Below are 15,287 nucleotides of genomic sequence, written 5' to 3'. Positions count from 1 at the left end.
AACAGCAAACAATGCAAAATTGGAGAGTAGTGTGAGAATGTAGCGAAGAGGGTGAAAGTGGTCATTATGTCCTCCAGCAGCCTAAGCCTATAGCAGCATAACTACAAAGATAGTTTCAGTTCAGATTATTTAGTTAAACGGCGCTTATTTACAACAATGTCGTCTCAAGGCACCTCACAAAGTGTCCCACTGCTGGTCATTGTTATACTAAAAACCACAAGGATTGGGATACCTCTCTCTGTCAGACTGATTATAACCATTGGAAAAGAGAAGGGGTCACACAGGTAGCAGAAATGGAGGGTGTGTTTGCACCTCAACCATAACTGAGCCGGTTTAGGCTAAACCTGACTCCCCCTTACTCCAACCAACACTTTTACTTTTGTGTTCTCATTAGCTGTAAGCCATAAACATCAAGGTTAAATCAAATACATTTTGAAATATTATATTGTGTGTAATAAATTTGTGGGTTTAATGTTTTGAATTGAATTGTCAAAATGAATCAAAATTTTGATTTACACCTATGTAAGCATTTCTAATCATGCACAGAGTAGATATGTGATAAACATTACTTAGCATCTACTGTTGGAATATTTGTTAATCTGTTTTGTCTATTAGCTCTGTTGCTTTGGAAGCAAATCTACAGCCACTAGTTTTTCCCATCAACTGGACATTTTTACATGACACCAAAGATCCAGCTAATTTAGGTAAAGCAAGTGTGGATATTGATATTTACATACAGCCAAAGGTAAAGGCTGGAAATTTCAAAACTCATTTCCTGCTGCATTTGCCCATCTTGCCACGGTGTATTGAAGTTGTGACTTGAAATATTATTCTGAGCTAATCCAATATTCTATTTGTAAGGCTTGAAATTGAGTTTAAAATGTCAATAACACTTCAACAGTTGAGCCATAACTTGTATTTATGCCTTCAACTGTGTTTTGAAAGAAAAAAGATAAATTTGTAGTGTCACGCATCACTATCTGTTTTGTGAAAATAGCCATGTAAAAAGAAAAAGGGGAAGGGAGGAAATTAATATGAAGAATGTACCAGTAGATGTATTATTGAAGCATCACAATACAGACGTCATTCACATGTAGATCAGCCACAAGCTGCGCTCACACTAACAAGGATGTGTGCACATGCTTTTATTGCATCCTGCTAAGAGTCAAAACAGTAAATGAGTAGATGAAATTATTTTCTAAAGCTGTCTACAATCATTTTAAAAACATTGCCTGAATAAATAGTTTCCTGTCAAAAAAGGACAGAAAAACTGATGTATACCTTTATGATCTGCCCTGCGATGGACTGGCGACCTGTCCAGGGTGTACCCCGCCTCCCACCCATAGACTGCTGGAGATAGGCACCAGCTTCCCCACGACCTACTATGATCAGTGGACTAGATTACTGCAATGTTATATTTAACCAATCTCTACCAGGCTGCTTAAGATCATCCAGAAACCCAAAGTCCTGACCAACACTAGGAAAATTGATCACATGACACCAGTTCTTTAATCACTGCACTGGCTTTGTAAAAGGATTATAAAATGATAGATTTTAAAATGTTGATTTTGGCCTTTAAAGCACTCGTCAATTACTCATCAGTGGAACTGAAGATGGCCAGTACTGGTCTTAAAACGTGTAATAATCTCCAGGCAGAAATTTTTAAATATTTTCTTTTGTTATTTATCCATTTTAAACTTAAATTTTAACATTTCTTTCTTTTTATGCAATACTGTTAAGCCCTTGACATACTGAGCTCTCTTTTCAAGCAAAGCTTAAAGGTTTTTGCTAGACATCTTTTCTCTGATTTTATGTAAAGCACTTTGAATTGCCTTGTGTATGATGAATGGTCATAGACAGATAGTCTTGCATGCCTCACCCATAAACTAACAGTATCTCAAGAATGGGTAGTAATGAGTTTATAGGAGCTTTAGGACTCACTTGTTTTTAATCAACAGTGTGCAATCAATTTCAGGCCTCCAGTAATACAGTTGGCTTAGTGGGTGTAGTTCGTGCGCCTGTAGCAAGCCATAGCATCATGTATTCTTATGCATTGCCATGCCTGATAGAGTCAAGTAACAGAGATAAATAATGCTACCAGGAAGTTAATAATCTCAATCACATATAGGAAATTGTATGCTGCCACCACTGGAACAAGTATTGAAGTTGGGGAGAAAACCCACAACCTTGTTTGTTGGAGCTGGTTGCTGTAAGACCAAAGAAAAAATCTATGTTTTAGGCAGTCATCTAAACAAAACATGTAGCTATTTGGTGTGGATTATGTGGGGGAGAAAGGAGAACCAGCAGGTATGCTATGGTGAAGTTTAAATGTGTTTGGCTGCTAAGCCTAAACAACAACCTCTATGTTTATTTGAGACTAAGGAGAGAGCAGTATGGTAGCCTGTCCAATAAAAATCTATAGGAAAAATACAACTTCAGGCTTCCCAAACTTAACTTCAAACTTAACTAGATATTGCTTACATGATTATTTCAATCTGATGAGCCGAGACATCATCACCGAGTGCTGCATTAAAGTTACATTTATTTAAACTTGGGCACATGGCAGTACGCTCTGTGCCTTGCTTTGCTCGGCACAGCCCTGCTCTGTCATCATGCAACACACAATCAGAAATAGCTTTCAGTGTGGTGTGCTATGCCTGCCACTTCTAACTTAAAAACCTGACACTGAGTAAGTCCCATAAAATTTCGCCTGGTGAGGTCTTGCCTGGTGTTACTTGTCTTATCTTAAATAGTTTAAGCCTGAATTAAGTGAGACTTAAAGGCTTTATTTCGTTTTTTGTTTTTATTCAAGGTAATACACATTGACGGTATGTGATACAGGGAAAAAGATATGCGTCTATTACTTTCAAATTAACTGCCAATACCTACATATGTTTGTCAGTTTACACTCCATTGTGCAATGCCTGGTATCATCTTCAAATCCATAGTAGAAGCATAATTTTTTCTGATAAAACTATGCACAGTTAAAGTTCAGCAAATGGCTCCGTATTGTCCTGGGTCGCAAGAGTCGAGGGGAAAAGAGGACTTTTTACCTAGAATATATTGCAGGGAGGCATTCTCTAAATTCCTCGAACAAAAAGGTATTTTTCCTATGTTACATTTTTTAAACTTATAAATAACTGTTGTTAAAACAAAATTCAACCTGTTTGAATGATGTGGCTGAATGGTTGAATTTTGCACTAAAAATAATGATGGATGTTTTTTTATGTCTGTTCCCCCTTTCACAAGATTGGCAAATTGTTTAGTCCACACCTGTACAAATTCAATCAAACAGAGTTACGGTCAGACAGCAAGAGAAGTAAGAGGTGGGAAAAAGTAATCAGTCTACAAAGAAAAAGACAGACAGGAGAGGGAGGGAAAATATAAATTACATTAAAAATAGACGTGAACAGCACAATACACACAGTTTGAGTCAATGGCAGCAGTTATCACTTAGTCAAGTCAAGTTTATTTATATAGCACTTTTCAGCAACAAGACACTCAAAGCGCTGTACATAAGGAAAAACATTACAATGATACAGAAAATAAAACACAGAAAAACAAATCAAATGACACTAATAATCCTTGGGAGTTTACTGGTAAGAGCTGGTTCTAATCCAATCTTTCTAATAGAGGTAATTAGCTCATTATGTCCTCTGTGGTAAGGAATTCATCCAGTGCTAGAAGAAAAATGACAATATTAATCCTTGAGGTCGCTGGTATGAGGCAGCTGTAGTCCCATCATTCAAATAAGCTGGGTCACTGGTATAAGTGAAAGTATCACCATAGCACTTCATTTTGACAACACAGATACATATTTACTAGTATCATTTCACAATCATCAGAGTTATTACCACAACCTTTGATTGATGTCAGCTCTTTCCATGTTATCTGTCATAACGCATTTAGTATCCATGGATTTTTTGTAATCTCAGCATCTCAAAGATGCCATTGTCACTAATGTATCTGCAATACTGACTGCAACAGGCCTCCATATTTAATATTAATACTAAATGACCATTTATCATTTTAGTGAGGGTTAAAATTGATTAAATGAAACAGAGAAGTCAGATAGTCCAACCTTACAGCCGTAGTGAATGATGAGTAAGACAGAGTCTGATTATGACATGACCTATTGTTGATGCATTAGTCAGATTTAATACTTAATAAAAAAATATTTAAGTTTCAAAAATAGCTATTTTATATGATTAGTACCTAATCCAGTGCATTTACTACACAAACTATTCCAATGGTGTATCATGCATGACAGAGCTGCATAGCCTGCATGAGATACAGAGTAAAATAAGGTCACAGACGGTTACAATACAAACATAGCTCGTGTCTTTGTTGGACTGGCCTACAAAAAAGTTCATTGCATAGAAAATATGTATATTTAACCTTTTCAGTACCACTTTAATACTGTCAAATATTAGCAAAGCTTAAGATCAAGGACAACATGGACAGAGTGAACAGCCTCACACTTATCTCCATTGACATTGTCATTTAGCAAAAAAAAAACTAAAAAACTTTAAAGACCTCATCTGTGATTTTGCATGAATAGGGACCCATCAGAGCACATTTACTGGTGAATAAATTCCAATGTTTTTCTTTTTTTTTTCTACAACACATTTGCTCAAAGATTTTTCCAACCATAGCATTGATGTTCCTCTGCAAATAAATATACAGGCTTGTGAATTCTGTCTGTTTTACTTTTATTATGCTGGCAATTTGGCATTTTCTAAATTTAGCTGTTACACTAAAGTGCGTTTTATAATCTTTGTGTTTTTGTTTAAGAGATATTGCTCAAGATGGGCCCTATTTCTACACAGAGCCCAGAATATCATCCCAGAGTAAGGTCTTGGTATTGGCACATTTAAGCATTATTTAATTTCTCTTCACGATTAATATGGAAAAGTTTTCATTGAATTGAATTGAATGACATGAACATTAAATCATGTTGATCAAGAGGACACACTCCTCCCTGTGTGTGTGTGTTTTTTTTTTTACTTTAATAATATGGAAATACTTTTCAGTTAATCAAGCTTTTTGATTGCTTTTAAAGGGAAGTTACCAACACTCAAATTCTACCTTGCTGTTTGAAGCCTAGTTTGTTAGAAGCTCTTTATAGTGAGGATGTGTGGATATAGAAATGTCACCTCAAAACTGAAATGTGTACTTAACAGTGACTTATGTAAATATAATAAAGCATTAAACTTCCATAATCTAGCCTTCTTTTAATTACATTTCAGTTAAATATGTATGTTTTTTTTAATGTGGTTTAGAAAATAAGCTGTTCTGTCACAGAGCTCCAACTTGATTAACTGATGTTGTTAGCAGCTGAGTCTTTGCAACAACCCGCAGGACTTGCAAAGGACCTACGGCTAAGCTTAGGTAATACAAAGCTTTCTCTGCTACTGATATAACAGAAGTAGTTTTGCAATGTATTTTTACCATGTGAATAGGACCAAAAATGTAATAGGCATAAGTAGTTTCAGAAAGATTTTTTTCTGCAAACTGCTGAGCAAAAGGAAGGAAATGAATAAATTAATACAAAACTAAAGTACAATCAGGATGTCACATTTTAAAGTAAAATGTTGAATGACCATTTGAAAAACTGATTTTGGATTTGATCTTACAAAAATGTCAGAAACATCTATAAGACCAGATTTTCTATAGTTTAAAAGTTTAATTTTGTTCATAATGAATAGGAAAGGTATTAATTTAAAAACCTGCACAGTTAAAAATCATTTTTCTCATGCTGTAAGAAGGCAGAAGCCGGAACACTCTGTGCGTTGCCGGTCATGCTCCGTGCTGTTGAAGCCAATGAAGTCAAATGGAGGCTTAATTACAATGATAAGTTGTTGCCCTGCAGCTTAAAACATCTTATCACTGAACAGCTGGGAAGAATTTTCTTTGACTCCATAATTGGGTCCAGGATGACTGTCAAAGAGCATTTTTATGTAACAGCAAGCCCTCTTGTTGCATCAGTTTTCATGACCTCAGGGTTATGTGATTGAAAGTGGGTTTTGTAGTTGTATGGATCCAGTGCAGCCTGTAACACAGTAACATGTAAGCCTTTAAAAAAACAAAAAAACAAAAAAAAAAACACTAACATAGCTATTGCTCAACATATCATTTTGTGAGTCCTAGCACTTGAATCTCAGCTGGGTTTTTACCACAGAGCGAGAAACTGCCTGTACAAAACAGTAAGCACCATCAAAACAAGATGGTGTGTATTTGGCAGATAACAGGAATTCTATGTTGTTTTGCAAAGAACAAACTGTTCTTGGGGGAGGGATAAAAAGGAGAAAATCTTAAATTAACCTGAAATAAAAGCATATCCAGGTGAATGTCAGTAAACTGGAATATCATCAAAAAGTATATTTGTTTCAGTAATTTCATAAAAAAAAAAAAAATTAACTCATTTTATATGCAAAACTGACCACATTATTCGGTATACCTGTTCAACTGCCTGGCAACAAGAACAGCAAAACCACTCAACCTTTCTAGAAATCTCGATGTTGTGAGTAACTGCTGAATTACAAACCTAGCATCAGATCAGAAACCAAAAGATGATTTAAGTGACTTTGAACGTGGCACGGTTGTGAGTCGCCATGTCATAATGCTAGGGAGTTTTTTAACACATGCAGAATCTGACAGGACTCAAAGAGCAGTTTAAATGTTTATTTACAACAATAATAAATTGAAAGGACTTCAGGCAATCGGGTTCATCAGCATCTAGGAAAGGAAGAAGAGAGTTAATGACAGTGGTAGAAATCTCTGGCAGTATGGTGATCACACAGGTGGCTTACCGGGCTCTTGGGAAGGCGAAGGCTGAAAGGGAGGCTAATGATCCTGGTAGCAATTGAGCCGTGTGTTTTAAGGCATGGGAGCCAAGTGGTCTTTAGAGGTCCGTGAGTAGGTTGCACAGAAATAGAGAGTGGACAGGCAGGTAATGGCTGGGGAGAAGGAGCTGTTTGTTGGGTCCAAAACAATCTTTGAGAGGTCCTTATTCTTTTGTCAAAGGGATTTTTGTTGACAAGGCAGTAACCATACTTTTCCTGAGAGGCACAAATAACAGCAGATGGTGAGCTTTCAGGAGAAACAGGCAAAAACATGGAACTAGTGAAAACTATCAAGGAGCAAGGTTCACTAGGAATCAGCGGCTTGAATCTACCAGCAAGGTTGAACATCAGGCAAAGACTAGCTGGCAAATCTCCAGCAGCAGGATTAGATGATTGACAACAGGTCTGCTGTCAGAAGCTTGCAGTCACTCTCATCAGCAAAGATCTCACACAAAAACCCACCAAGATCATAACACACCATGCGACAAGATAACCTGAATAATAAGAAAATATCCTGTAAATGGCAGTTGGGTGGACAAAAAAGCCATATTGATGTCAAAGGGCTATGGGCAGATTGGTTTGAGATAAAAGAAAGGCAAAAGTAGTTTTGATAACTACTTGTTAAAACCAAATTATGCAGAAAAACATCTTAGAATACGTCAAACCACAGCAACGGAAGAACAGATGGGGTGCAACTCCTGTCAGTTAACAGGAGAAAACAAGCTGCATATTGCACAGTTAGCACAATTGGACTATAACGCCTTAAAAAAATGTACCCGGTCCAATTAGTCTCAACTTCAACTGCAACAGTCAGATGGCAGGGTCAGAATTTGGTGTGTACTAGATAAAAATACAGACCCATGTTTTCATGCTGCTTGTTGTGCAATAGTGAGAGGGATGTTTTTTAGCACACTTTGGGCTCTTTCTCCTAATTGATTAATATTTGAACACTACAAGCTACTTGGTTAGGTCCATATTCATTAATGCATGACCACAGTGTGAGTGAATCTGGGGGAACAACAACATGCCCAAATGCATATCTGCATGCTTCAGAGCAGGGGGTCAAAACCTTTATCTTCAGATTGAAAGATGACTATTGATGGGTTTTTTTTTTTTTACCATTGTCGTTTGTGTTAATAACTCGAAAAGCTTGTAAGAAGCAAATTTAACCTGCATTCAAAACAAAATTACTACAATAACAGCAACATAATTGGGTGCTGATTTACTGTAATCAATTTGCTGCAGAGGAATTGCTTCAAAAACAAACTGATTTACAAACAAAAAGCAGATTTATTTACATTTGGTGAAAAACAAAGAATGTGTCATATTTAGTTTATATTTCCTGGAAATAAAAACTGAGACCTTTCCATCTCAAAAGTCAATAAACAGATTATCTTCCAAAACAGAAATTGTATGCATCAAAACATAGTTTTGGGTATGCTGCTTTGATATTTAACTCTCAAAAGATTAAAAAAAATGGTTTAGTTTGATAAAAAGATAGAAAAAATGTCCACAATGTGGAAGAATTGGTCCAATAGAATCCATGTAGATTTCAAAACACACCCAAGTTTACATGTTTTACAGTATTTTCACTCAACCTGCAAAATTCACAGTATTAAAAGCCATCAAGGCAACAAAAGCACTATCCCAAAATCAAGCATGTTTTTTAAGGTTATATGGACAACTGTCTGGACTGTTTGAAATGGTTCAGTTTTATTTTATTTATACTGTAAATGCAGAATCAGTGGCAAATTTTGAATAGGCATTATGGAAACAAAATAAATCTTAGGTTTTTTTCATAATTCAAGTACACAATGTGTTTTTTTCCATTATTGTATTGCTATAAAAATGTAAAAGCATTTCTTACTTGCACAAATGTATGAAAATGAAAAGAAAATACTGCACCATTACTAAAGAATTTAAGGAGCAATGGTCAGAGTTTAATATTTGTGTGTTACGTGGGGTTCAAACTTATATTTGTTTTGTTCATATTTCTTTAAGATCTGACAACACATTTTTTATTTTTTATTTTAACCATGTCCTGTCCAGCAGAATAGCACACAGATTGTTTTCCGAGTGCCAAGAAAGAGCCCAACAGATTTACTTTCACAAGTGGAACATTACAGCTAACGCTTTAAAAGCTCTGCTTGATATTTATAAAAGAAACTTTGTTAGAAACTGCTTTGGAATTATTTCTAATGTTACGGACACGGAGACCAAAACGAAAAAAAAAAAGAAGCATGAAAGAGAGAGAGGTGGGGCAAAAAGGGAGAGGAGAAAAGAATGGAGGAGAGAAAGAAGGATGAAGAGATTACAAGATAACACCCTGCTTGCTTCTACACCTGCAGACACATTCATATTAACAGCTTTTTTATCAAAAAGTGCACGGTACTTTAGGATGTATTTAGTGGTAAATGCGGCTCAATATAGAACAGTTGTGTATCTGTTAACACCTGAATGTAAACACCTGTGGGTCTGAGTGTGAGCGCGCATGTGTATACAAGGTTTCTCCATACAAATATGCAATAGCAAGTGTGAGGAACCACAGACCTGCCCCCCTGGACCTGGGACAGAGACGATGGAGATCCGAGCCATAGACATCCAAAGGCCCCCCAGAGCAAAGGAACCTTTGGAAAACCATGGCCGGGACTACAGACTAGGCCATTCTAGCACTTAAATATGCCTTGATCCAAACCATCACATTGTAGCTTGTGATGTACTATTAGGGTCTTGTCTTGCTTGAAAGTGAACCTCGTACCAGAGGTTTTCTTTCAGGACTGCCTTGTATAGACATCCATCCGTCATCCCATCGCATCTGACCTGCTTCCCCACAGAATGATGCTATCATTGCTACTTGTAACCATGAGGATTTTGTGTTACCATTTTGCATGTTGGCCTAAAATTTTAATTTTTGTATCATCTGACTAGAGCACTTTCTTTTACATTTGCTGTGTCCCTTTATGGTTAACTGCAAACTGGTTTTCTTTCAAGAGTGGCTTTTTTTCTTGCCACTCTTCCATAAAAGCCAGATTTGGTGAGTGCAAGAATAATAGTTGTCCTGTCAGTAGATTCTGCCTCCTAAGCTATGGATCTCTGCAGCTCCTCCAGAGTTACAGTGGGCCTTTTGGTTGCTTTTCTGATCAATGCTCTCCTTGCTCTTCTAAATTTTTAACATGCATAAAACTGAGTGAATTTTATCTTTCTTTTATCCAGCCTCTCTTCTGTGGCCCTCTGTCTGTTTGCTCACTGCTCACACAAAGCAGGACGTTTCCTGGTGCCACTACCCTGACTCTTTGGCCAGTATCCAGATTACTGCTGCCATCATGCTGTTGGCTGTTCATGTTTTCCGTGGCCGCTAAGCCAGGAGACAGAACCTTCAGGCTTATAGCTGATTTTGGAGCTGGGCCATTGCAGCTTTTGTTTTGGAGGCCTCCTACACCTGTGAGAGGCAGTTTCTCTGATGCGTTCATCCTGTCCCTTTTTGACTCCTGTCTCCTGATTTATTTCTTCAGCTGTATAGCTTTCCCTAAAGAGTTTCCTTGGTTTTATTTTATTTTCACTAAAGATTTTTGTTTCCTGTTGCTTGTGATTATATTTCATCACTTTGTCATTCATTAACAGAAATGACCCCTCCTGGTCATTCCTTCCTGCATGCAGAAAAAACACAATTACAACAAGCTATACAATAAGATAAGATAAACATATCTTTAACAAGAAAATCACAGCAGACTTTAGAAATGTTTATCAGCTTTCATTTTTACTATGAACATTTCTGGGCATTATGCTGATAAACTGTGCCTCTTGCACTGATCACATCTACTGATTTGTTGTTCCGGAAGTATGGACTCATACCAGGAGATTTCAGATTTTCTCATCTCTAGCAGGAGGCTTCAGAGATGAGGCACAACACCTGCACTGTGTTTCTGTCAGGATCAGAATGCAAAGCTATTACACACTGGAGGGTTTGTCTCAATCACACAGAATGGCTATGAATTTTAAATGTGGGATTAGAGCCCACGAAGGAACAGGCGCATGGGAGAGACACAGTCAGTTGAGCGCTAATTTGATTTTTTTACACACTGCTACTACAAAACATTGTTAGCAGGGAAGATCCATTGCTTGTGCTTTAGTTTGCAAGTCATTTCCCTGATTCAGACCACAACAGGAACAGCCTTGCTCACCAAAAGAAAATCATTTAATCATGATGTAAGACCTTGACTGAACTTAACAAAACAGGTTATTAGAACCTAATGTCTACTTTAAATCCAGTGCATATGTCCATTTGGCCCATCAGGGAAAAACTATAAATGTTGTTGCAAAAACAAAAAACAAAAAAACATCTGTTTTCTGTTACAAGTCACATTCCAGGAATGCTGGAATGCTTCAGTGGTGATTAACATTATTCCTTTGTTGTTTCAGGTGGAGATATGGAGGACTCTTCTCCGTATGAACCTGTAGCCCCCAACCGGCAACCTGATGTGTTTGGCTTGGCTTCGATCTCTTCAGGTATCCCTCCTTGATCTGAACTGAGATCAAAACATTATGCCCTTTTGCACCTTCAAAAGAAGGTACAAAGGGCTTCTACTAGGAACAAAATATAGAACTTTTCCTCTTAAGCCATTATTTAGTTAATTGCTTGTTGCCTTTCATGGTGTTGATTATACTTTCTGAAACTGTGTGTAGTTTTCTTTCTATTCATGGTTTTCTACATTTTTTAACTAATATAGCATGTATTTAGTTAAGCCCCCACCAATATGATACCCCTAAAATCCTGAGAAGTTTAAAGTAATTTCTCAAGCGTTGAACATCTCTATGAGCTCTATTCATTTGTCATCTGAGAAGGGCCCAGCCCAACTGTAGACCTAATAAGGCATGAAAATCTTGCTAAACTGAGAGAATCAGAGAAGCAGCTAAAGGGGGTCATGGTAACTGTGGAGGAGTCTCAGAGATCCACAACTCAGATAATAACTATCTGTTGACAGAGCATCTATATGTTCTGAACTACACAAGTTTATCCTTTATGAAAAAAAAAAAAAAACGCAAGAAGAAAGCCAAGGTTATAGGAAAGCCATCCATACAGTTTGCTAAAAGCCACATAGAGGACAGAGCAAATATTCGAAGGTGTTCCAATCACATCTAATAAAAGTAAAATGCTATGTCTGAAAAAAAACTAACAATGGAGTTCACACTGAACAGACCATCTCCACAGTGAAACATGGTGGTGGCAGCATTAGGCTGTGAGGATTGTTTTCATTAGCAGGACAAGACAAGATGGTCACAGTTGATGGGTAGATGGATAGAGGTGAATACAGGGCAATCCTGAAAGAAAACAGACTTGGGATGTCCATCAGGACATATTTACATGCAGAGCATCAATAAAACAGTTACGGTTTACATCACATCATATACATGTGTTTAAAAGGTACTGTTAAAATTGAAACCTTAATCCAATTCAAAATCTCAATTCAAAATTGCTGTTTACAGACACTGTTGATTAAAACCACAAAAATAACAGTCTATAAATGTGCAAAACTGAAAGAAACAAATGTTGAAAGAGTTGCACCTTTGGTTACAGCAAAAGTGGGTTCTACTTAGGAATAATTCAAGTTGGCTAAATACAAAAGCATGACAAAATGTTTAGATTTCTAATTACAAGAAATGTACACGATGCATCAAAGTTTGTGGTTGTAACATGATAAAATGAAAGATAGTTTAAGGGACTTTTGCAAGGCTCTGCTGTCAAAAGCAGCTAGTTTTAGCTTTACTAGGTACTGATTACTTCATCTGCCCTCTGATATACACTGGATGTTGGGTAGTGAGGTTTACACCACACAGTCTGTGTGCACCATTCTGCATTTTTCCCAACCATTGATTTTCCTTCTAGTTTGATTTCTTCTTTGGTTTACTAATTAAACAGCCCAGCAGAGTTATAGCCTGCTATTTATTCTGCTGGTTACCATTGCTTGGGTGTCACAAATCAATGCAGGTACCCACGTTTTTAAACCACAGCTACAATAAGTAATGCTCTAGAGTCGAGAGCTGTATAATAGATGTGACTGGAGAAAGGGATATCTAAACCTTGACTACAGTCATATAAGATTGGGTTATTTTTCTTCATTGTGATCTGAAAGAAGTTTCCATAGAATACTGTTCCATACTGTTTTCTTTATTGTTTAAGCCAAAATCAGTCATTGGAGACTAAACATTTCTCCACTGGCAGATATATCATTACTTATTGCTTTTTTTTCAGAACTCATAAAGAAGCACAATCCTTTTGACACGTATTTCTAACAGTTATTTTTAAAGATTGACCATGAAAATGTGAACAAATAAAGCAGATAATGCCAGTGCCGATAGCTTTGAAAGATGATGATGACGCGCACTATTAAAGAGCCTGAGTGTATCACCTCTCTATTGTGATTTTCATCTAACAAGCACACAAAATAAAAAAGTCAGAAGTTTTGTGTTTGTCATGATGAAGTTTGCAATGTAGAAGCTAAAATATAAATGTCAGGGTGAAAAGAAGTAATGCAATAGGATGTATCTAGACATAACAAGATACAACAGGGGACTCATTACTGTATCCATTTTACTTCAGTTGTTTCTCCCATTTTCTATTGAGTTCGCTCTCCAAAAATCTTTTTAGCCTGAAGCTTTGCTCATTATTTAGCATTTCTGAGGACAGAGTAATTGATTGTGGCACTGAGAGTAAACCATGGGCAAACAAAATAAGTAATTACACACTCATTTTATGCACTTCTCACTACATTTGCCATGACACTCCATGGCACTCGGAAGCATTTATATTCATGTTCAGAAACGTTACTGTATGGAAAGCAGGGGAATATGTGATATCTCATTGGTTGATGAGGCCAGGGGAATGTGTACTCTCAGAGAGCAGTGGTAGAAAATTGAAAAGTCGTCTCTGTTTTTGTCTGATAATTAAGAAAGGGTTCTGAAAGATGGATTGAAAGGAAAGGGAATTTTATAATATACTGTGCACTCTCACTGCAGTGGAAATAAATGAAACATAAAGACACATTTTTTTCTTATTTTGAAAAAAAAAAAAAGAGTAGCTATAGCCACTTACAACTGAATTTTGTTTTCCTCAAAATGCAGTTGCAAGTCTTAAGCAGTGTGTGTTTAAAAGGAAGGAACACAGTAATCCCTGAGGGATCTGTCATAGAGAATGAGGGGAGTATTTATATCCAGTTTTCCTCAATGATGAAAAGCTATCTGGTATAAACACATAGATGTGCTTCTCTTTGGTTTTGTACACCTGCAGCAGCAGTGTTTTGGCAGCTCAATGCTTAGCCCAGTTTCATCTCTGCTCACCATGGCTATGTTTTGGATATTCATGGTGAAAATAGTGGGCCTTTTTATGATTATTCTCCAGCTGCGATGACAATAGAGTGGGGATCTTTTTAGTCTGACAATAAATGTTATGTGTCAATCTACAAACTGTAAACAAAAATGTAAGTTAACATCTTCAAATCTTTGTAGTGTTTTAAAAAATATTTTAAATAGCAACCAAGTTGGCAAAAATACTTAAGCAACCTGGGCAAACTAGGGCTGAAAATCAATCAAACTTATGACGTGATGGTTCATATTCTAAAAAACAAAATGTCAAACTTTTTTTTCTATTTAACTTTAAATCAACATGTAAAATTCAGTGGATTTGTATGTTAAGTGTCTGAAAACTGTGCTTGTGTGCCTCATAACAAAGGCAAAACATTCAAAAGGGAATATAAAAAGATTTATACTGTTTAAGTTCTGAAAATGATCATGATCCTCTTCACCACTTGTTTACACTGCATGTTTACCATCCATAGTGTATAATCAAAGTCACATTCTAGCTCAAACATATAATGCTGCACTACTTGCTGCAGGAACACTTTTTCCCTATAACCAGCTATAATCCTCAGGGAAAACGTCTGTCTGCCCGGAAGAAAATGCTTCAGAATCCATGTCAGAATCTGCTAAAACTGGTTCGTTTGGAATAGTGTTTACTTAAGCCAACAAATCATCCTTAAGATCTTTGTGTCCGCCCTGTTTACAGTTTTTATTGAAGCTTCTTCATGCCCTTTCAACTCCCTATGACACCGGTCATAGGTAACCCAGATGTTCATCTACTCGGGTTGAAATGGTAACGAAGACCCTGTCCCAATACCCGCACTTCCACCCTTGTGTCCCTGAGTTGCGTGTTCCCGTTGATGGGTTCGAGTGCGTAGTGTGTCCCAATTCTCCAGAGTGGTCCCCTTTGTGCCCCACATCCGCCCTTCGGCGAATTCCGCATCGAAGCGGACTTCGCCGAAGTATATTACCCACAATTCACTGCTGCAGATGACTTTCTGAGCAAAAACCAATCACAACCGTCAACGTAACCAGCCATCAAATCAGAATAATAAGAACTGCATAAACTTTAGACAGCAAGCCAACAAA

General features: G+C 37.1%; 1 protein-coding gene across 1 annotated transcript in view; it reads left to right on the top strand.

Moving 5' to 3' along the window:
* Nucleotides 1–15,287, top strand: part of LOC124878634 (GDNF family receptor alpha-2-like) — a 99,837-nt gene that overhangs the window by 10,571 nt on the left and 73,979 nt on the right. Inside the window, exon 3 of the mRNA XM_047382706.1 lies at nucleotides 11,265–11,351. Coding sequence (XP_047238662.1) covers nucleotides 11,265–11,351 — 87 coding nt within the window. The remainder of the gene's footprint in view (nucleotides 1–11,264; nucleotides 11,352–15,287) is intronic.

The sequence above is a fragment of the Girardinichthys multiradiatus genome, chromosome 12, assembly GCF_021462225.1.
Source record: "Girardinichthys multiradiatus isolate DD_20200921_A chromosome 12, DD_fGirMul_XY1, whole genome shotgun sequence".
Lineage (NCBI taxonomy): Eukaryota > Metazoa > Chordata > Actinopteri > Cyprinodontiformes > Goodeidae > Girardinichthys > Girardinichthys multiradiatus.
The sequence above is the reverse complement of the archived record's forward strand: the minus strand, read 5'-3'. Positions and strand labels throughout refer to the sequence as shown.